The sequence below is a fragment of the Caloenas nicobarica genome, chromosome 19 (assembly GCF_036013445.1).
Source record: "Caloenas nicobarica isolate bCalNic1 chromosome 19, bCalNic1.hap1, whole genome shotgun sequence".
Lineage (NCBI taxonomy): Eukaryota > Metazoa > Chordata > Aves > Columbiformes > Columbidae > Caloenas > Caloenas nicobarica.
Window position 1 is genome coordinate 6,710,472 of NC_088263.1, and position 23,042 is coordinate 6,733,513.

General features: G+C 51.8%; 1 protein-coding gene across 2 annotated transcripts in view; it reads right to left on the bottom strand.

The window, feature by feature from the left end:
* Positions 1-3,137: 3,137 nt before the first annotated feature.
* LOC135996387 (torsin-1A-like) overlaps positions 3,138-23,042 on the bottom strand; it is a 37,769-nt gene continuing 17,864 nt past the window's right edge. Inside the window, exons 1-4 of one of the 2 annotated variants that reach the window (XM_065648295.1) lie at positions 10,738-10,943; positions 9,866-10,047; positions 8,323-8,405; positions 3,138-6,266 (exon numbers count right to left, since the gene is read on the bottom strand). In XM_065648295.1, the coding sequence (XP_065504367.1) occupies positions 6,017-6,266; positions 8,323-8,405; positions 9,866-9,973 (441 nt within the window). In that variant the 5' untranslated portion in view covers positions 9,974-10,047; positions 10,738-10,943 and the 3' untranslated portion in view covers positions 3,138-6,016. Of the gene's footprint in view, positions 6,267-8,322; positions 8,406-9,865; positions 10,048-10,737; positions 10,944-23,042 lie in introns of those variants that run through there. The other variant, XM_065648293.1, reaches the window with a different exon arrangement.

Sequence of the window (23,042 nt, forward strand, 5' to 3'; positions counted from 1 at the left end):
TCTCACAGCTTCTCCTCAAGACCTGGATTTCATCCCAGGCTCCCAAAAGTGGTCCGCATGCTCCAGGAGAGGGGCAGGAGCAAGGGGGGAGCGTTTTGAGGCCTCATTGAAGCTGGGATGAGGTAGAGGGACCACAGTCCCACGGCAGAGCTGCCAGGATTCTCTGCAGCTTGGGGGCCCTCAAGCTGATCCCTGGAGACAGAGGAAACTCGAGTGGCACAGAAAACATCCTAATGAAGGTCCCTGCATAACAGCTAATTGCAGTGCCTTGCCAGATCCATCTTATTTCATTCTGGGGATGATGAGTGTGGGCTATTGAGGAAGGAGTGTTGGGGAAGAGGACTCTGTTTGCTTTTCCCCTTCAAAATCCCCCCAGCAGTGGCAGAGCTTACAGAGTTTGCACCAGGCAGCTTGCAAATTCCCCACAAAGCAGCAGCTCAAATTAACATTGGCCCCACACCCGTGGCCTTGGGAGCAGCACTCACATGTGCCCTCAGCAGCAAGGGAATGGGCTGAGATAGGATGTGGCCAGGAGCAGGCAGCAGCCCCTTGCTGCCAGGTTATCAGGTCAAATCCAGCACTGTAAATGGGGGTGGAAACCTGTAAACACTAACTGATGCTCCACAGATATGAGGATGAGCATCTGTTACCAAACGACTTGTAGATCATTAAAGGCAGTTGCCCGATCTCCTGCCCAGCCCCATGCAGAGAAGATCCCAAGCAGCATCCTTGTGTCCTCAGCTTGCGGCCAGTGCAGAGCATCCCTTTGGAGAGCATCCAGCCCAGAGTCAAAAGACCCTTGGAAGTTAAGAGCTTGCAGGTCCCAGGACAGATTCTTCTAGTGACTCATTACTGTTAACTGCTGGAAATATGTCACTTATTTCCTGCCTGAACTGTCCCAGCTTCAGTTCAACTCCCGCTAGAGCAGAAGGTCTCAACGCATGGTCTGCCAGGTCCCAGGAGTTGATGGACTACTGAGGGGTCTGCAAACCAGGAGACAGGCAAGCAGGGAAGGTTGCAAGAACATTATTTGCAAATTATGTTTCCTTCCTCAAAGCAGTTAGTTTTCAACCAGCTGACTCCCAAAGGGTAAGTCTCAGCTCATGGGAGCACCTCCCTGTACCCCCTTTTCCTTGTTTCTGACCCTACAGCCCAACACTTGTGCATGGATTTCTGACCAATGAAAAGTTGAAGTTTGTCCCCGCAATATTTTAATGAGAACGATTTTATATTGTCATCAGCATCGGCTGCCACGGCAGCGAGACAAAACAGAGCTCACATTTTCCAGCTCGTGAGGATGCCAGCCTGGTTATCCCCGTCCAGAATGAGCTGTACAGGCACGCAGCGGTTACAGCATCCTCCTCTCCCGCCACCCTTGTGCTCAGCCCTCCTCCCTCTGGTGGCAACGGGAAGGCCCAGACACCCTCCAAGTCCTGCTGACGCCACCGACGAGCTACAGAAACATATGTACATATGACAGCAACATGTCATCTCCCGGCAGCTGAGCCCCTCCTGTCCTGGGGGATACGACGGTCATCTCGAACTCCGTGTTGCATCTGGAAGGAGCATCTCCTCCCTGCAGCTGATATTTTTTTCTTGCTGCTGCTTTTTTCCAAACCCCAAAAAGAAGCAACCTATGGCAGCAGTGAAGCTTTCGACAGGCTGGATGGCAGCTATCCACTGGGGGTGTAACCCTCTGTAGCGATTTGGGAAGGAGGGAGGAAGCAAAAGTTTGCTTTGTAGTGGGTGTTACAAAGCCAAGGAAGAATTATTGCACGCAGATGCGCGGCTGGGAGCGAGGCGGAACATCGCGTCTGCCTGCTCTGATGGGCAGAGACGAGCTCCCCAAAGAACAGCACCCAGCATCCATATATCTATCCCTCCATCCACCCCATGGTCTCCATGGGTTGGGGGGGTCCCCGTGGCGGCTCCGGGTCCCCCCGCCGCCACACGGGGGCGCTGCAGCCCCGCGCAGGGAGGGGTGCGGAGCGGAGCCCCCCCAAACCAACTCACCAAAACACCACCAAAAAAAGAAACAACAACAAAAAAAACCACAGTGAATAAAGTTTTCCTTGTGTCAACCGCACCCCCGTGCGTGCCAGAGCAGAGAAGTGAAACACCGTTCTTTTTCCCAGAGGACAAAACTTCAGGGATGTCCGTACTTGTAGAACTGACGCTTCTTGCTCTCCCTACAAGTGACAGGAATTCTAGTTCCTCGAGAGAATTAATGATATTTGTGTGGGGTGAGATGGAAGAGTCCTACATCTGCTAGAAGAAATGGGATATTTTGGGCTGGCAGAGAAGGCAGAGTGACCTGTGTCACAGGAGAGATGCCCAAGGGGCATCTTGGCCCCAGACCCCAGGATGGCGAAGGGCTGGACCCGGGAAGCAGCGCAGGTGGGTAAGGAAGGGGCAACCCCAAAGCTCAGGGCCAGGAGGGACCCTGCGGCTGGACTGGCTGGAAGTGGCTTGTGGTGGGTTTCCTCTTGGGTTTCCCCCACCTCCAAACACCTTGGGCTCAGCAGGGTGGAGGGAAGACACGTACTGGCAGTGTGAATCATATTCAAATATTCAGGCACCAGACTCTGTTGTTCTGCAGCCCCAGGTGGGTTTCGCAGTGTTACCATTTAAGCTTTGAGCCAGGTGCGAAAACCAGGTTGTTGGCACATACCATGCACACACCAAACCCCAGAAACTGGGAGATGCAACCACAGTCCCCCCTCTCCTGGAGCTGCAGGGGTCCCTGGGCACATCCTTCCCACACGAAGATGTGGAGCAGGAATCTGGGAGCTCCAGGCTTCAGGATACTATTTGGGAAAAGCCAGGGGATGCTTTAGCTCATCACTTGCCCTGCACACAGCAAACACCATGGGCAGGGCTGTGACGCGGCTGAACCAGCAGCTGAGAGCCGGGCTCCGTCCTGCCTCCCACAAACCTCCGCAGCCTTTCAAAATAAGCACAATGGTCAGGCCTCTGAAGTTTGCCTTGTGGGCTTTTACTGTTTGTTTTTTTGGAGCCAGGAGGGTGCACATTCCCAAGCTTTTCCCTGTAGCCAGTACAGCAGGGTTTATTTTTTTTTTTAAATAAAAGAGAAGAAAGGAGAGCTCTGCGTGTAACCCCAGCTTCCCTGAGCAGGGCATCAGCCCCAGGCACCAAACGGGCAGGAGGAGGCTGAAGGAGCTGGTAGCTCTGGGGATTCGGGAAAGGGGCTGGTTCTGCAGCCCCATTTTTTCCTTCAAATGCCAAAAAAAAAAAAAAAAAAAATCACAGTCCCAGCCACATTTCTAACCACAGTAACATGTACTGGAGAGAGTCCATTTTATAAAGCCACTGCCTTTCTCATTGTAAATCAAAAAGCATAAGGGAAAGAAAAAAACCTACCAAGTGGAGTAATTTCTTCCATTTCAACCAGGTAACACATACACCAATGAGGCAGAACCTCCCAAACACAAACAGTTTAAGAAAATAGGCGAAAACCAGAGAAATGAGGCTTTCACTTCCCAGTAAGCTACCAGTAAAAGGAGGGATTGCTGAGCTTAAGAAACACAGGCAGCTCCTCTGCAAGGTGTAAGCACAGAAATGAGAGCAACCACATCTTACCTGAACTTCTCCAGCCCTCCAGGATTTAAGCACCAGCTTGGCTCCATGGGGTAAGAAAGCAGCTGGCCGAATACAGGCAGGGAGTGAAGAAAACTTGCTGGGACAAAGCATCTCGTAACAGTAGCCTGCTCTGGGGGAGCAGGGATGGAGGAGAGTTGGGGAACACCAAGCTTTGCAACAACTTGCTGCTCTACAAAGGAAAACTGAGCACAGCAACGCTCAGCTCTGCTGAATTTAAAGGATCAGCACAAATAATGCACACCTGGAAAAGAGCTTTCTCTGCAGGGCAAGTGGGCCCCAAGGAAAGGGACATCTCTTTAGGTGTTCTGGGGCTCTCCGGGGTCTGCAGTGGGGTTTAGCAAAGCGCTTTGCAGCTGGGGAGCCATCCTGCTGGGGCTGGACCCAGCTGCTACCCAGCTGCATCTGCTGCTCCTGAAGGGAGGACGTATCAGAGCACAATGATTTGTTTTTATTGGGAATATTTGCTTCCTGCCACCAGGATGCATGTGCAGCGGCAGCAAAAAGTACAGGAGTTCAGGACCTTGAGGCAGAAAAGGCTTGTTAAGAGGGGAACATATTAGCCAGACATCTGCTGGGGCTGCGTAAATGAGAAGTGGCCAAGAGCAAACTGCTGAACCCGCAGCCCTGCCCACCCTCCACAGCCTGAGGGCCCCCCATGCCCTGCGGGAGAGCAGAGCACTCTGCCCCAAACCTCGGCAAACAGCTTCACCTAAGGGCACATCTAGGCCGAGGCAGGAGTTACTCGCACAGAAGCTCCTACCTGAGCTGGGCAAGGGCTCAGAGCATCTGTCTGAGCTGGTGTTTCACCCCATGATTTGTGCACGCTTAGTGAGGTTTTGGGAAAAGCATCGCCGAGGACAGCAGAGTTAAGGGAACAGCTTTAGTGTTCAGGACAGGTGGAAGGAGAATTTATTTTCTGCTCATTGTGGTTTTGCCCTGTGATCTTAGTAAAACTCTGCATGGAGGGAGAAGGCACCGAACAGCAGAGCCCTCTCTCTGCCCTGTCCTCCATCGGGATGCTCCATCGTTTGCTGCTGCTGCCTCGACCAGCCCTCGGCACTTTGGGACAGCCGCACAGCAGAGGAGCTCACGAGGGTTTGTCATCCTGCGACACCCTGGTCCCAGCCCCTCCTCTCCAACATGATGGCTTTCAGGTGACACTGCAGAGCAGCGGTATTCTCCTGCAGGGAGGTTCAAAGCCACTCTGCTCATTTCCAGAGCTTTCTGCAAACACCAGCTAATCCCAGCTGCGCACAGCTCGGCAGCGGTGGACAGCAGGAAAGAGCTGAAACAAAACACCACCAAAGTGGTCACGGCACATTCCCCAAATAGTAATGGCCATTCTGCGGCCAGAGAAAGGCTATAAACAGAGGGGGAGAAATTCAGCCTGCTGCCCTGGAAGCGTTTTCAGCCATCAGCAGCACGTGAACGCAGATATCACCCTTGGGAGAAAGCTCTGTTTGCAAACTACAACACCCCCAGTTCTGTGTGAGCATCTCAGTCTTTCCGTAAGTCCCAGAGCTTTGTGTCTGGCTCTTGATGGGGGAAACGATTCCTGACGGCTGCTCCAGGCACATCCCTCTGCATCTTGCCACGGTGAGACCATGGAAAAGCCACAGCTGCTGCTGGCCAGGAGGTGCTGAACACCGGCCGTGGGGTGTCCTTGCTGGGACAGGCGGCTCCTGCCTGCAGCGAGGCTCCTCGGCAGGACCTGCATCCCGTGGCGTGAGACGAGGCAGCGCTGGGAGCACTGAACGCTTCGGTGGCTTCACAGCATCACCCCTGAGATGACGACTCCCACGTCATGCTGCCTGGCAGGTACCTGCCTCCTGTCTTCCTCAGGGGAGAGGGGACCTAAGGGACCCCCACTTTCCACAGACTCACACAGCTGGGCAGGAGGAGGGCGGCTGTTTTATAACCCCCCACTTTGCTACCACCCACATCTGCTGACCACGAGACTTTGTGAGACCCTCACAGTTTTCCCTTCCTGATTCATGGGGTATTTGTGACCAAGGGGAAAGGGCACATCTTCCCCCTCCTAGTTCCAAATGCAGTTGGGCCAGAAAACCTTATTTTCTTCAGTAAACCCCTTCCTTGAGGGGCAATCCAGGTGCTTTCCCCCTCCCGCCCTTAGCAGGAATGAGAGAAACCTGCCTCTGCACCCTCTTCCCGCTCCATGGGGAGACGTGCCCCTTCTCTCTGATGACTTCCCTGCCCAATTTCAGTGGCACGAGACCTTTATCAAGGCTGCATGGCCTCCCTGGCAGCCATGTACATACATGTCCATACACACACACATGTGCACACTCACACTCACACACGCAGCACCCAGTCCAGCCGGGGGAACCAGCAGAGCGCAGGATGAGGGGGTTTGGATGGTTGGTCTCGCTGGGGGTTACCAGTACGGGGTGGTGGCCAGGAGGATCTGCAGAGCCATGGAGAAGCAGGGCAGCTGTGCCACGCTGTAGGCCACCGAGCGCGTGGGCGCCTTGAGCTTCAGGAGGTAGGCGACAGTGTGGATGATGCGCCCCACGCAGAAGATGAAGAAGTGGATCCTGGCCACTGCAGGACTGGGATCCAGCAGCGAGTAGATGGCTCCAAGGAAAAGGAAGGGAAAGATGTTCTCCATATCGTTGCGGTGGGCCCTGGAAAGGGAAATAAGTTGGATTCTTCCCACCAAGCTTCCCTGCTGTCTCCCATCTCTGCCATCTCCCACCCCTGCAGTCTCCCATCCCTTCCAGCCAAAGCACACAGCCTGGGGTGCAGTTCTGTTGGATAGGGTGGCTGTAGACCCCAAAGGAGCCAGATCCCTCCTACACATGCAGGCAGCAGGATTTCACAGCCGGTGTCTCTCCTGTGGGATGCTCCCAATGCTTGCCCTCTGTAACTGGGACACCTGTGCCGTGATGGATGACAGCTCCGGCGTTAAAGCTTTCAAATAAACACAGCAAAACAAAGCCCCTGCAAAGCTGTGAAAAGCTCCAAGCTGGTGCGGCGCCAGCATGGCACGGCCCCAGATGTGGCCACGTTATACATTAATGAGGTGGTTTCCAGACCACGCTTTCTCCAGAGAAGAAAGGACGGAAGGGTTCGTGGCTTCACCCCTCTCCTAAGCGCATCCAAATGGGACCGTGGAGGAGCACCCCGAGCACCCCCTGCACCCCCACGCTGTGCCAGCAGCACCTGCTTCATTGCAGCGTAATCAGGCTGGAGGGACCACAGTGGCCACGTGGTGACACAGTGACATGGATGAGGCCAAACCCCGCGCTCCATCTGAACATGCGCACGTCACAGCATCATCTGCCACCACCCACATCGCTGCCAAAACAGGATCTGGCCATGCGTAGGCTCTGTCCCTCCTCTCCAGAGACCAGCCTTCGAAGTACTGAAGCTGTCCTCACCCTCCCATCACCTCTGCTTCTCCTTCTTTTGCTCGCTTGCAATGCGAGAGCTGCTTTCTGCGGTGCAGAGCCCAGTGCTTCAATGGGGGGACTCTCGGGTGGGTGGGGACAGATCTGGGCTGGAGAGTGACCCAGGCAGGAAGCTCAGTTGCCTCTTCCCTCTTATCTCTGAAGGTTTGCATAGCAGAGATGAAGCCTTGATAAGAGCTGCCCTTGCTCCCCCTTCCTGTGCCCCAGGATGTTTGAATATTCACAAAGCCAAGAGAATATTTAAGCTATTTCTGGCCTGAAACAAGGCCAAGGTGCCTGTGCTGCTCTTCTGCACAAGCTGCATCACCCTTGTTCAGGGGAAACACCTTGGGTTTAATTTTTCTTCCCCAGGGCTGTGAGCAGATCTGCAAGGACTGACCCTGAGCGCTTTAACTGCACAAGTCAGATCCCAGACTTCCCCAGGTCTTTTCAGCAGCTCTGGATATTTATTTTTATGGAACTGTTTCTTTTCTGTCTAATCAAATGAGGATTATTATTATTATTTCTAGTATTATTTTCTTTTTCTTAGCAAGGGAACAGCTTGTTTCCCCTCCTCCTCCCACTGGAAGCCCAGGGATTAGGTGGCGCAGGATGTTTTTTAAAGCAAATCTTGCAGGCAGCAGAGGTGAGCAGCACAGTCTCACACCCAGAGCTGGCGACCGAGGCCTCGGTGACAGCAGGACACGGCTCCAGTCCCTTTCCTGCATGTCCCCAATGATCCAGCCCTGCACTTGAGGCACCTCCTTCTGGGTAAAGGGGACAGAAAACCAAGCCTGGGGCTGAATAACCCCGGGTTTTACCTCTGAGGAACCGTGAGGCTCACAGAAGAGGGGCAAAGATTCAGAGTTTGCCCAGTTAGGGAGGCAGAAGTTATTGTCATCGTGTCACCCTCTTTGCAGAGCCCCAAACAGAGCGGCCACACTGGGACCAGCCACACAGTTCCCTGTCCAAGCTGTGCAGGGGTCTGGGGGGGATTCGGGGTCCTGTCAGAGCAGGGCATGAGGAGCCTTCGGGTGTGGGTGCGGGACAAGACTTGGGGGACTTTGAGCATCTAGGAATCAGTTTAATTGTGCCAGAGTCAGATGCCAAATCTGCCTTCTTCCTCCTGTCCTTGCTCCAGCACATGCCACGCTCGTATTAAACTGCTCTTGTGTGCGGGGTGTCACATCCAAGCTCCAGGCATTTAACCCATCTAGGTAATTACTTAATTAATGAACCCTTTAGCTTCCCACTGCTGCTTTGCAGCAGCTCCCAGGGCCCGTGTACTCGCCTGCGGCACCGCTCCACGTCGGGGTCCTCCCGGTGGTACTGCAGCCCCCCATTGCGCAGCGCGTCCTCCGGGTTTGCAAACGCCTGCAAGAGAGAGGGCCTATAATATATGTGCTCGTGACATTTTCTGGATCTTGACAGGTAGAAGCTTTACTCCCAGTCTTTAAGACCTGTGCGGATTTCTTCCTGCCCAAGGAGAGCTTTCAGCCTCAGTTTCTCACCACCCTTCAGAAGTGCAAGAGCAGCTGCACTCCCATGTGCACTGTTCTGGGGGTTAAATCTTGCACCTCCTGGTGGGTTTTCCTTATCCTCTGAAAAACCCAACTCTGCCCAGTGAGCAGATCCCAAACCGGGGGCTTCAAGGGAGCTCCAGCCTGATCCCAGTCCATTCCTGGCTGTGAAACCCACGTAAAGCAGACTTTGCCAACCACCAAATGAGCTCACCGCTGGCACAGAGCTTGCAGTCGCTGAACGCAGCATCCACAAGATAACCGAGACCGGCAGACTAGTTCAACCGACTGAGGAAGGATATTCCCTGGCTGGTTTTTTTGGCAGAGATACTGTGTGAATGAAACCTGCCCCAGGGGAATCAGATCCTACACTAATAAACGTACAAATAAAAATGATTTATATGAGCTCCCTACCTATGCTCAGAAGCTGTTCGTCAGGGACCTGGTTACAAGTGGCAGCTTCACTTTGCAGCCTGGAAAGGACCCTGGTGCTTGTTTTAATCATATTATAAGCCTGGACTGTCCCAGGGCTGGAGCATCATTTAGAAAAAATGGGGGAAGCCAAATCACCCATTACAATGATGCTACAGCACAGGGATGTCTACCTTTGTGTTCTATCTGAGAGCAGAAATCTCTCTCTCCTGCTCCACTGATGTAGTCAAAAACTTCTCAAATGCTTTAAAACAGGTCTCACAGACAACTGAGTTTTGCCACAAGTTCAGTTTGGGTGGCAGGCGATAGAAGGTCTGTTTAACCCCGTCTCCTGACAGCAGATTGAGTTCCTGGTCCTCCCTGTATTTTCCCCTGTGTCCAAGAACCATTTCCTCCAGCTATTGTTTTTATTCCCCATGACTTTCTGCTCTCCTGGAGCATTCACATACTGGAGCCTCCGAAAGCTCAGAAGCCTTCTGTTACATTGCAAGAAAAAGGACGATTGCAATTATTTGTTCTTAAACCGTTTGCCCCTTCCTTCTTTTCTTCCAGACATGGAAAATTAACTGTAAACAGTCTCTTTGAGGAAGCAGCTCACCTGCATGGCACTTTAGATCTGAAATTACTATTTAGATTGGGATTCAGAAATTATAAACATCAAGCTACAGATGGTAGAAACAAACAAAAGGAGCCAAAGAGAAGCGAGATATTTATCTGCCACAGCTATGAAACATGTTTTACTTTCAACTTAAGTCAAAGAAAACTCAGCTTGCTTCAGGAAAACTTTGTCGGCCTTTACAGGAATTAAAAAGAAAGAAGAACCACAGAAACCGAAGGAAAAAGTCAGAAAAGAAGAACAGGGTAAAGGAAAGTAGAACTTACCTTCTTTCTGAGTCTCACTTGTCCTGTAACGATGGCAACAACATACATTTTTAAAATCAAGATCGTGCTGTAGAATGCAAACGACATAAGCACTTTATTTTCCATCATTCTGGGGGAGGTGCTGCTCGGTCGCCTGCTGCAGTCCCAGCCAGCGGAGATCTTGCCGGGGCTGTGAGAGGGCTCTGCGGGAGAGGGGCAGGAACAGCCACGTTTAAACACCACAGAACCCACGACTGGTTCTTCAGCAAAAGCCCCCAGCCCTCGTATGGCCCTTTGGGACGGGCAGGAGTAAATGAAGCGGCAGAGCTGCTGGCGATTGAGCCCCAGAGCGGGACGTGGAGCAGCTCCTCGCTCCCTGCCACCACCAGCTCCATGGGGATGCGATGCCCCACGCTGGGACACAGGCCCCTCCACCTCGTGGGCCACAGCTCGACCTCTCGTCTCCCTAAAACAGCCCATCAGCATCCCCCAGCCCCACATCCCCTCCTGTTTGTGCCCCGAGGGACAGAGCTGCCCAGAGCATCCCTCGCCCAGCCGGGCACCGCTCACCGACGGATACGAACTGAGCAGCCCAGGGAAGAAGGAGAAGTTAAGAAGAACGTCGGCACCTACCTCAGCCGCATCCAGCCTGTGCTCTGTGCTCCCTCCGTCCCGATCCCACAGCCCACCCCTCCGTGGCAGCGTTCCCAGTACTCCCAGTCCCGCCCAGCGCGGGCAGAGCCTGCCAGCCCTGCCCTGCACAGCCACCTGCCCGAGGACAAGGGACACAGCTGTCCCTCGAACCATCCGCCGGAGGTCTGCGCTGCACCCCTGGCTGGGAGGGGAGCACCAGGAGGGACCAGCCCAGGAGCTCAACCAGCCAAATCACTGACCTCAAAGCCCCAAACCTGCAAACAGAAATAAACTCCAGCCTGCCCAGCCCCGAAACCAGCTCATCTTGGTTTTCTCCGAGAGGGTGAATCAGGGCAGTTGGGTTTAATTTTGTCCTCAGTCTAGAAAGTGGTATGTGAATTTGGAGCTGGCTTTTCCCCAGCTAGCTCTGGTGAAGAAAGAGCAGGATCTCAGCCTCTGCAGGCAGCTGGGCTGCTCTTCCAGAGCAACCTTTAACTCCTCCTTCCCCAGCCCCAGCGCAGGCAGCAGCGAACCTCCAGTGAGCCGGCAGCGCAGAGCGGACTGGAGCTCTCCGAGTTTATTAGTGTTGCAGGGCTGGACTTAGGGTTTGCTTCCTTTATACAGAAAGAAAAAAAAAAAAAAAAGATGTTTCAGGCAAATGGAAACCATTGGAGATTGAGTGGAAAATGAGTGCTTTGAGGATGTGAGCAGATTTTTAATTCACTGACATGTTGGAATTAAAAAAAAAAAAAAGTTTCAAGCCACAAAAAAGCCCCCAATAGTAAAGAATAGAGTACAAGGGTTTGTCACTTACAAAACAATCTATCAAAGCATTGGTGATTCTAGGACTGGTTTTGTTCTTCAGGGCTTTTTAACTGCTATTGAACAAAATTAATCCTGTCCTTTCCAAGACAGTCCAGAGTAACCCAAGAGGAGCATCGCACTCAGCCCAGGACCAGGCTCTGGTCCCATCGCTATAGACCCTGTTGCCCAAAGACAGGTTTGTCCCCAGCAATGGGACACTGGTGACAACTCACTCCCCGGAGAGAACCGGCTACAGGAGCCTTTTTCCTGGGGTGCTGGTGTGAATTTAAAGCAGCCTCGTGCTTGGGGCACAGAGGCCCTAGGTCCAGGTGGTACAGAAGAGGTTTTGCTCCTGCCACGCTCAGCTCAGACACAAGCTGCGTGCTCCGGCCATCCCGGCCAAGGGCTGAGTTCTTCCCCTGCCCATATCGAGCAGATGTCCATCTTTCCTTCCTTCCACCCCAGCCTGCCCAGCTCCAGCCCCTGTGCTGCTCCCAGCCTGGCAGGGCAGGGCTCAGAGCCAGAAAGACCCTCAAAGTACACAACCTCCCTCCTGGCACAGAGATCTGCAAATTCTTTGCCTCTGGATCTTCCTTGCTGTGGTTCTTCTGCCCCAATGCTGCAAACCCGAAGATGCCGCACTGCTCATCATGATGAGGCTCAGCCCCATGACATCTGAGTGTGCAGAGAGCCTTTGCAAACCCCCAAATGCTTGGTTTCAAGGGAGAGGTACCTGCAGCTGGTCACCACCACCCTGGCGTCAGGGCGGCTGCAGAACAAGTCCGGGCAGAGCCCAGCATGGAGCTCGGCAGCGAACGTCTCCATCGGGTGCTTCCCCAGGGCTGGGAATGGGGACACCAGGACAGGCAGCAGCCAAATACAGCAGTAAGGGCTGGGGTGTTCACCCTCAACCCCACTCCTGCGTTGCCACCAAACTGCATCCAACCCCACTCACATCTCCCTGGAGTTTGGCAGAGTATTATAAACACCACAGTGCCAAGCGTGAGCAGTTGGTGGCAAAGCCACATCCCCAACACTGTTCCTTCCCTCCTCCCCTCTCCGTAGCTGATAGGGAGCAAACCCGCAGCGGAGAAGACCTCGGTGCCCAAGGGTTGGGGTGATGCAAGGTCCAGACCAGCCCCACAGCAAGGATGAGACTTTCTCCCTCCACCCCTTCCCCGGCTCTCCCGGGAGCGTGAGGCTGGGGCAGGCAGCCAGACCCTTCACCACCACATCGCACACTCCATGGAGCTGCTCGAGTTTTTACCAGCTGAGGATCCAGCCCGCAGGCTCTTTGGCAGCGAGACCTTTTTCCTTCGGGCAGCTTCTTCCCCTCCCGCGGCAGCCAGCACACCTCGCCGAGCAGCAGGAATACACACAAGCTTGGTACCACCTGCAGACAAGCCAGGACTTCTCCTGCCAGCCAGCCAGACTTTCTCCTTCTCAGCATTATTCAGGCGCTGGCAGGAAGCCCTGGACAATTCGCACCAGTAACTGGCACAATTTAAATTGAATGGAATGAACAAGAAGCACAGTTTGTTTAGGCATAAGCCCCTGGGACAGACCCAGGCATGGGCATTGTAAGTGCTGGGCAGGCTCCATGGAGTATAAAACTCATGTGAGCAGAGAAAGTAGGGGTTTTTTGTTGTTGGGGTTTTTTTGCATGCTTATGCACTTCAGACCCTTTCAATGTTACACAGACCCGAACTCCAGCAGGAAGGACAGGTGTCCGGATGGGGATGAGGGCAGAAGGTGCCTGTGCAGGCAGGTCTGATGCTCCTGTGATCCCAGCTCCTGCTCGATTTATTGACTTTTGGGGTCTCACACTACATACGACAGATCCACAGTCGCACCTTCCTGGCTCTCCTGAGCCAAGGCAACACAACTCCCATGAGCATGTTCAACCGTCCCAATAATCCGAGCGGAAACAGGCTGTTAATATTAACAGTTTGATCCTCCTCCACAGATCGCATCCTGCCAGGACAGAGCCATTGCCTGAAGGAGAGCAGGTCCTAAGGACAGTACGTCTTCAAACTACAAGCTGTGCCTTAAAGCCTTTAGCACAAGAGGTCTCAGCCCAGGACAAGACGTACCCAAAACCAACACTGCTAGCAAAAAACACTGCATTTTTTGGGAAATGATTAATAAGAATCAGGCTCAGGCTTTGAAAGATTTAGTCATCGGGTTAAACTGACCCCAGGAGCTGTAGGGAAAAGACGGTAGGTTTTGCTGAGAGAGAAACTGAACAGCAGCAGGCAGAAGGAATGAAAAATTCATGGGAGATGCTTGAGAAAAGCACTTAAAAATAGAAGCCTCTAATAACAATCCTGCTTTGGAAGGATTATGGAATAAAAATCACCCTCAGCTCCTGCACGGGTTGGTATTTATTTGACCAGCTGAATTACGCGTCAGTATTGAAACTACATATTTTTCCACTATTGCTATGCTGGGGAATTTCCTGGTGGCAGCTACATGAGAAGGCTGGTTGTGTAACAAATCCTTGTCAATGGAGCACGAGCACACATTCCGGGGTGGCACTCTGGGCTCCAATATGATCTCAAAGAGCAACTGACGCTTTGGGCAATTACAGCTCAGATTCCCCCAAATTTTCCCAAACAAGCAATTACATCCCACAGCCCAGCCAGGCAAAGAGCCCGAGGGTACAGAGCAGCCCAGAGGAGACAGCCAGGCGGGTGGCACTTCTCCAGCATCCTCCCATGTGCTGCTGGAGAGGGTGCAGAACCCAGCTGAGCTCTTTCCTGCCCAGGGCTCCAAGCAGTGCTGAGCCATATTCCCGGCTTGTTCCCACGCTCCTGCAGGAACCGGTGCCCTCCTTCCCCACCATTTCTTCCTACTTTTCCCAGCACGAAGCCTTGGAGCCTGCAGACATGCCCTGCCCCAGAGATCACTTGCCCTCGGCTGCACCCAGCCCTGGGAAATCCGGCTGCCCACGGGAGGTTGTGCTGTGCCGGTTCATCAAACACAACCACATTTTCAAGTAAAGGCATGAGCGGTTTAGCTATTAATTAAAGAGAAAAGTGCTCCACCTGCATTCATTCCTTAAGCCTGCAGGAAAAGTCACATCCCCGTGATGCACCTTCTCCCCCAGACGGATTAAATCCCGTTGCTCCACCTGCAGCTCCCGTCCCCCCACCCCAGGGCTCCCTGCATCAGGCGGGATGGCAGAAGATACTGCAAAGTCCCTCAGCAATGAAACCACCACTGTCTCCTGAAATATACTATGAAGTCCCTCAGCAACGAAACCACCAGCATCTCCTGAAAGATACTGCAAAGTCCTTCAGCAATGAAACCACCAGCATTAGCATCTCCTGAAACAAAGAGGACACTTCAGCCCTTGGCAAATTCAGGCAGATTTTTGCCTGTTTTGCATTTTAAAGCATTTTTCCCCGCAACTGTGCTGGCTGGAGCTATCCGAGAGGCCTCAGGCATGAGGAATGCAGGTTCAGGCTCTCTCAAATAGTCCTGCACACTCTGGGGATGAGATGCTTGCAGCAGGAGAGGCCCGGGGAAGGGGAGAGGTGCAGCGGCTCCGGGTGTCAGGCAAGGAGGAGCAGAAGAAGCTGCTGTTCCTCAGCCAGCCCAGGACAGGGACCAGGCCCACAGCCAAGAGCGAGGCAGTGGCACGTCCTCCTGTCTTCTCCTTCCAGCTCCATCCACCGTCCCCTCCTGCCTGCTCCCAGGCTGCTGCCCAGCTCTCCTGCCCCAAAGTGTCTCACCCATCCTGGCCGCAGGGGGGTCACTGTGTCTCCTGCTGCTGTGACAGCGAGGAGATGCTGGAAGAGAGGTCATCAGGCTGTGAGCATGTGGAAGGCAGATTATTTTCTCTTATTCTGAGCCTCACATGGATTCACGCCTGGGCTTTCTCTTAGAGGAAAGAATTCCTTGGCCACGCTGCTCTCTCTGTGCCTTCAGGGATGCAACCCAGCTGCGAGAGGGGCCGAGGGAAGTTTTTTCTCCTCTCCCTTGCTTTCTCCTTCTGATCCAGTGGGTGTAAAAGCTGGATTTAGGCAGAACTGCACCTGCCATTAATGCCATGGGCAAAGGTTGGACACAGGGGTCAGGTCTTGGGGTGTGCGGGGAGCCAGCGTCTCTCTCACTTTGCCACACCGCAGCAACTCGTGATGTGTTTCTTTTCCCAAGAACCAGATCCCATCAGCTGTAAACAACAGGCAAAAAACACTTATGCTATTGCCCAAAAAGAGGGAGTTTCCCCGCCAGGCTGGGAGAGAAAAGAAACAAATCCTGCTGCCAAAAATTTCGGAACTGGAAAATATTTCCTAGGCTTCAAGCATTTGCAAAACTACAAAGTAAATACAGATTTCCTGGTAGGATGCTGTGGCAGTTGCACTTTCCCCCCCGCCACGCCCTGAGAACTGGTGTGGCAGTGGCACTGGTAGCTGCCCATCCCTCCCTCTCAGAACCGGGGCCTTCAATGGGGCAGCAAACAGCTCTTTGTGGAGACCCGGAGTCAGTGGACAGGGTCGTCAGCAGAGGAGGAGCCAAGCGTGCCCACAGCCCAGAGAAGGCGAGAGGCTTCTCGAATGCCCACAGCCAGATCTGAGCAGACTATAAATGGGGTTCCCGCCAGAGACCCCCTTTGTGTGGTCTCGGAGCTGCGGGTCTGCCGTGCTGCCGGAGTCCCTCCCCTCAGACGGAGAAGCTGTCTAAGGTAGCCTCCTGGGATTGGGAACGCCTCACCTCCACGTGTGAGTGAGTGATAAATTACTGAATATGTGCTTTAATAAGTCCTCGCCTGGTAGGCGAGTGTAACTTCCTTGCCTGGGACAGATGAGTGTAACTTCCTTGCCTGGTAGGCAAGCGTAAATTCCTCATCTGGGACAGACAAGTGTAAAGTCCTGACCGCAGTAGGCTAGTGTTTATCTCTTACGGGCAAAAAGTGGCAGAGAAGGCTCTGGTTTGTTCGCTTGTGAGTGCGTATATGCACGCTGTGGATCCTCATTATTCTTATTTCGCTGCACCCCAAATAATCTCCTAACCTAATATCCGAATCTGTATCTTATGCTATCGGAGTGCTAACTAGTTGCATAAACCCCGTTTCTAATTGGTTTATCGGCAGTATTTTTCCAGCCAGAATAAAGTTTGTTTTGGACCTTGTTGTCCGCCTAAACTTATTTTGGAGTGCCTCCGTGACAGATGCTCTTGAGCAAGAGCAAAGGTAAAGGGTACCGCGTGGTCCTGCCTCCACATGCTTTTTCATGGAGAAATGGGAATCAGGACACGTTTTACAGCCTTAAAAGCACTGGCTCACTCACAGGGCTGGTAAAGAAAGCAGATGTGGTCCCAGATTTCAGCCTTATGGAGACCTGGCGTCCAACAGCAGATGAGCAGCTTCAAGGAGAAAAGTAGAAAACAAGCCAAGAAGGCTTTTCTCATCTTCAGTGCCTGACCAAGGGCACATCTCCTGCTGGGCGGATCCACAGGGCTCTGCTCACCCTCGGAAGTGCAACAGGGTGCCCAGCTTCAGAACAGGGACCTCTTTTGGCAGATGGGTACCTCTTAGCTGTTAACCCTGCCCTGAAACCCAGGAAGAACAGCATGCTTCAGATATCACCCATTTTAAAGCCTTTTAAGTCCTGTTTTCAACAGAAAGGCATTTTGAAGTTGTCACAGAGACATGGAAACGTAGGACAAGATGTAATGGAAAGGCCATTCCTTCATTGCCTGTCCCTAATCCCAGCTGAGAGTGGCTACAGCATCCTGGTGAGACCGACTGTAAGGAGAACCTTCCTTCACGACCTTGCCATAGAGCTTCACGCACCACAAAGCCTTCCAAAACACAGAGCTTATTGCTAAGACCCCAAGTTCTCTGCACACCCCCCATCACCCCTAGACTAAACAGTAGCAATTCCTCCCACCCTCCCTTATAGGTCATGTTTTCTAAATCTCTTTATCACACATGCTGATCTCCTAAATGCTCTCACCTCTCCGAGCAAGGTCCTCTGCAGTGGGAGGGTCCTGGGTGTCCTAGAGGAGCAGACCAGGGTCCCCTTCTCACGAGACCTGACTCAGGCAGAAGTCAGAGCTTCTCAGCAGTTTGAGGTTTTTGGAGTTGGGTCACTTGTCAGCCCTTAGCTATTCTATTCAGATGTATGTTAAAACTTTCCTTTTCTTTTCCCTGGACTGTGTAATGCGCGATGCACCTTTTGGGCTTGCTTCAGCATCTCAGCAGCCAGGAGAAAGGCGATCCAGGCCTCAACTCTGATGTTTTTAATAAACACCACCCCATGCAATGCTAAAAACGTCCTTCTCATAATCAGCCTGGAAAGCAGGAAGTAATTTAGCTGTATTATTGACAGCCCCCATTGCCTGGAAGCTTTTTATTGCGCTGTTGTCTCAGCTGCCCTCTTGCTCACAGCGGTGGGAGCCCTCACAGAGTGTGGCCCAGGCTGGGATCACGTCCTAAGGCAGCAGAGCAGGAGATAAGGAGAAGGGAATGAAGCTCACAGGCCCCTGCCTGGACATCAGAGCAGGGATTACATACCCTGTGCAATGCAACATCTACTGCACTTGAAAGTTAAAAACAGTCAGTGCATATTTCCCAAGCCCACAGTGAGAAAAGGGAAGGGGATGTAGGACCATACAGTCTCCCAAACTGATTCCCAGACTTCATCAAGACCAGAATTTGGCCTGAATGATGCAAGGAAGTAGAGAAGCCCCTCCACATACAGTGATGCTTGGAGTAACTGTCCTAAGATTTCTTCCCCTCCTGAATGATCCATCAGCAGGACTCCAGGAACCTGCCCGGGTCTCATGCTTTGATTACTCTCCTGATTTGCAGGCTATGTCCTCACATTCACGATATGTGTGCAGAAATCTGCTCCATCCCATGTTTATCCAACCCTGACTGCTCTACACAGCCCACCACGAGGAGATATACGCTCATTACAAATATTTACAAATCAGCAGAATGCACCTCCCTAGCACAGCACGTTTCTGTTGACAGTGCCACCAACTCAGCCCAAACAGAACACGAAGTGCTGCCCCACTAGCAGGACAGAAGCTCGACCCAGGTGGGAAGGCAGCCGTGGGATGGGTGTAGGGACAGGAGGCTACGCGATACTGCGGCCACATTCGCAGGGCTCGAGCTGTGGCACGAGGAGCTGGGAGCTCGCTGGGTTGTACCAGCCCTGAAGCTCACCCTGGTTTCAAGGTGGGACAAGCCCCTGTGGTAGTGAGCAATGGGCTGAGGCTCTCTGGCCCCATAAACCCCGGTTCATCCAGTTTTCAGAAGTCAGAGATTAACTTAAGCTCTGAATCACAAGGTTTAATTCTTTTTCTTGCAAATTTGTTGTCATACATGATGGTAATGCTTGATAATTACATGCATCAAGTCGCTGTCCAAACTGCTAAAATTGAATTACTTCCTGGGACAATGAGTTCCATAATGAAATGTAACTTGGATTAAGATAATAATGATCCTTTTATGGGATCTCCTTCCTCTCTTGTTCATGTCATGGAGAGACATGCAGTGGGGTTAAGAAGAACAGCATCTCTTGCTCAGCTTTGCCTAGCATACTCCTTCAATACACTGCTGTGAAATCACCTCTTACTCAGCTTCACCACAATCACGTTCACTTTCATCTCTCTTCAAAGGAGATTCCTCCATGCTTTTGATTATCCCAGTCATACTTTCATATTTCCCTGCAATGCTGAAACCAGCAGATGACCAGCACAGCTGCCAACTCATCTCACCCCTTGGACTCCAACTTCAGCCTCCTAATAGCTCGCTTTTCTTTTAAACACCATGAGTCCTTGCTGAGGGGTCTAGGATTACTCCACACCAAGTTATTTGGTACTCTGGAGAGGCTACTCCCAAACTGAAGGAATTCCAGTTATGTTCTTACAGAAGACAGCCCTGGGACACTTACTCCGCAGCTATCCAGCAACAGATCTGGCTTCTCATCTCTGTTCCTCTGGGGCTTTTCTGTATCCTCCAGCACGGTCTGGTATCCCCTCTCTGTGTGTTATTCACATGGACTTAACATTGTTCTTTGTAGAGCACATCCATTCTCCTGTTTTCAACTCATTCCAACTCGGTGTTGGCCATGCAGTTTCCAGCTCTCAAACACACATTTAAACAATAGCTGGAAACTGAAGTCTTCTGTGCAATCTTTTATTTTAGCAAAATACGTTTTTCTTCCTGTTAGATAACATCTATTCTGGAAAAAGAACCTCACATTATCAGATCCCTTCTCAACTCCCCATCCTTGTTTAACATCAATTAATGTGTCTCTATATCTAATGTATGGCAATGATACTTCCCAGGTTGTTCAGAGTAAGATATGAGGCATAAATTAACAGGTCCCCATAGAGCAATTCAGCTGGACTTTGCAGAAATGAAATAATTAAATACCTCTCATCTGGTCCTGCATAAACAGAGGGACACATTTCTGAACACTGAGACCTAGTGACAGCTGCACAATAGCTTGTCATCTCAGGGATCACTCTGCATTGGAGTCCTAGTCTAAGAGATGCTACTCTGGGTGATTTCTTCACAGTTGTCCCCAGCACCAGGAGCAGAAGAAACAACACAGAGGTCAGAGATGGACTGGAAAGCTCCTGACAGCAAGTCACCAAACAGGAGAGATGCGTTGGCTGTCCCACATCGGCAGCCTGATGTCCAAACCACAGAGATGGACAGACCTGGTGCAGTTTCCAGGAAGCCTCGTCACTGTGGTCTCCAGAGAAATCACCACATCCCTCCATGCTCAGGAGACCTCACCACTGTTGCCGAGGTTTGCTGGATGCTGTTGCCTGTTCTCTGGTTACAGATCCCCTCTGAAACTCTCCCACAAACCAGGAGCCTACAGAAGCATTGCTGTCCCGCAGCCTTCACTGGGTAACTGCTTGGCGCTCTTCTCTTGCTTTGCAACCAGCTGGTAAGTACCGAACCCAGATCCTTAACCTCCACAGCCCTCCAAGTGCAGCCAGACCTGGCCTGCCCAAACAAAGGGAGGAACAATTGCAGCAGCAACTAGTTGCTTTCTCCTCCTTGCTCCTCAACACCAACTGCTAAAGCTGATTAAAATCAGGCAGAGGTCTTTACTCAAGCACGAGTTGGAGCCGGAGAAGCAGGGATAACAGAGGCATCAGTCAGAATAGCTGCTTTGCAAGACTAATTTTAGTGACCTGTATTTATGGCTCTACCACAGGAGACGGGTGAAAGAGCAGGGTGTTTAGTTTTGCAAACCCCAAGCCAAACACAGCTTCTGATTCTAGTCCAGCCCAAAACCTATTGAGCACTTTTAAATCCTCTTTCACCTAAGGGTCCCAAAGCGTTGGATGGGAATGTCTGCTTAATAACCACCTTATGTACTTTGGATGAAATACAAGCCACTGGCCACATCAGAGCCCATGACAGGAGTGAGGGCACAGCATTGCTCATGCCCTATAATCCTCTTGCTGGAGCAATCCTCCCCTGCCAGGTAGAGCGTTTCACCAAGTTCAGGTTTCATCCCTTTCACACAGGGTTTTATCCCTAAATTATTATTTGCAACAGAATTCAAGTTTTAAGGTAGAATATGGGCTAGAGTTTGCCCATTAGTTCTTGTTCTCTCCATGAGAGGTATTGCTGCACACAGCACAGGGGCTCACGCGAGAGCTACTCCAGCTGCTTCCAAGCCAGCCCAGAGAACAAATCCAGAAATCGGATCCCAGCCCCAGACTGGAGACCCGTCAAACAGGAACAGTCTCCATTTGTGGATTCTGAGCTCAATTTTGAAAATAAGGGAAAAAAACAAAAGGCAGGATTGAGGTGGGTGAAATTGAACTCTCATAGCATCCCCATTCCCCTTCTTCCCAATGAGGAGCCTACAGCACAGATAATGTGACTTACCCCATGTTGCTCAGAGCTGGATGACAGCACCTTGGCCTGACCCCCGAACAATGCAGTCCCCAGATCTAATCACTAAACCACAGAGGATGTCTGCACCAGGAGTGTTTAGTTTACAAGTCAAAACAGAGCCTAACTGCCAGCATGCGAGTGCAACCCGATAGCCCGGCCACTGGGTCTATCGCCACCAATTCATGCATTATTCATCTCCGTCTTGCACAACACAGGACCTGAAATCAGAACCCAGAGGCAATTAGGCAGGAGCAGAGCCAGCTCTGCAGCAGGAGGGGTGAAAAGGGGAGGCTTGTAAAACACCCGTCCCACACCCTGCTTATTTTTCCCCAGTTCCTGCCCCGAGGGGGCCTCTCTCAGCCTGCCAGCCCAGGTGGATTTGCATGGTCCAGAGGTGGCTGCTGCTTACGTGCACCTGGCTTGGGGTGGTACCATCAGACCCCGAGCTGCTGCATCCTCTCACCCTGCAACAGGGGACACCCAGACCAGCACATAAACCATCCACCTGAGCCCCAGTGTCCTTGCAGCTTTGGTATTTAAACTCCTAACAGAAATTTCCTCCAAGCTATGCCTTAACTTGGCACCAAATCCTCCATGAGCCTGGAGCGTGTCCATGCCATGAAAGTCCATTTTAGAAATGGATACCTGTTAAGATCGCCCAGCTACGGATTAAAAACCTCTGCTCTCCTCAAGGCCTGTCACTATGGTAGTCCTGACATCTCCTGCTCATATGAACAGGAACCTCTCCTTTTTCCCAAAGCCACAGGGCTGCCTCCCTCCGTCCCTTCTCCCTCTGGAGCACAAAGTCTGTGGAAGAGCAGAGCCCGTTTGGCTGCCGGGCACTTAAATAACTCCTTGTTGTTCTGAGAAAGGCCTTCTCCATCCGCCACTGCTTGATGGAGTGGGTATGACCAAAAGATCAAACACCAGGTCTCACCATATAAAGAGCAAAGAAATGTCCTGCCAGCTTGTCACCTTGCACTTTTATCTGTAAAATATTACCTTTCAAGGAAGTTCCCATGGGAGGAAAGAAATGTGAGACGGCCACTTCCCTCACCCACACCGGTGCTATAGATCAAGCATGGCTTTAAACACCTCCTCTCCCCCGCTTTCACTTCCATCCCTACCAGGTAACCTGACCTGCATAGCTCCATCTACTGAAAACCACTTGATATCAGATTAAAAATCACATTTGTCTCCCTCTGCAGAGACCGTCAGCATTCATCGTGGCCAAAGGGTATCAGCAGCCCTGATAAACCTTGTTTGATGCTCAGCTGCTGTAGGTTGCTCTGGGTGGCTGCCGTAGCAGTGCAGACCAGGCAAAGCTCTGGTCCGGACCACTACTGCATCCAAACACGTATTTGTTCTGCTTGTACAGCACAGTGAGACCCTGGTCTCCGACTGCAAGAAGGGCTCAGGCAAAAGCGATTTATGGCTGGGCATCCAGAAGGGAAATCCTTTTCTCCTGTTTTAGGGGAGAACCTCTCTATTGCATTTTTTAGAGACAGCATCAGATCAAAAAAACCAAACCAGTACATCAGAATTTTGAAAGGGTACAGACATGATCAAAGGAATTATTTCACATAGATTTATTTGGACATGTGTATGATGCTTCACTTCACTCAAATCCCAAGCTCCTCCATGTTGTTCTTTGTTGGACTGTCCCTTTTCACCCAGCACAGCGGCACACACTGACCCAAGGGACCCTGTGATTTTATACCCCACACAAGGATTTTTAACCCTGCCCAAGGCAAAGCATGACTCAAGCTCTTGACTAAAGGTTTCGGAGACAGAACAGAATGCTAAACCCTTTGCTATGAAATACCATGTTAAGAAGAACTTTCATCATCTGCAAACCTCAATTTTCCTACCTGC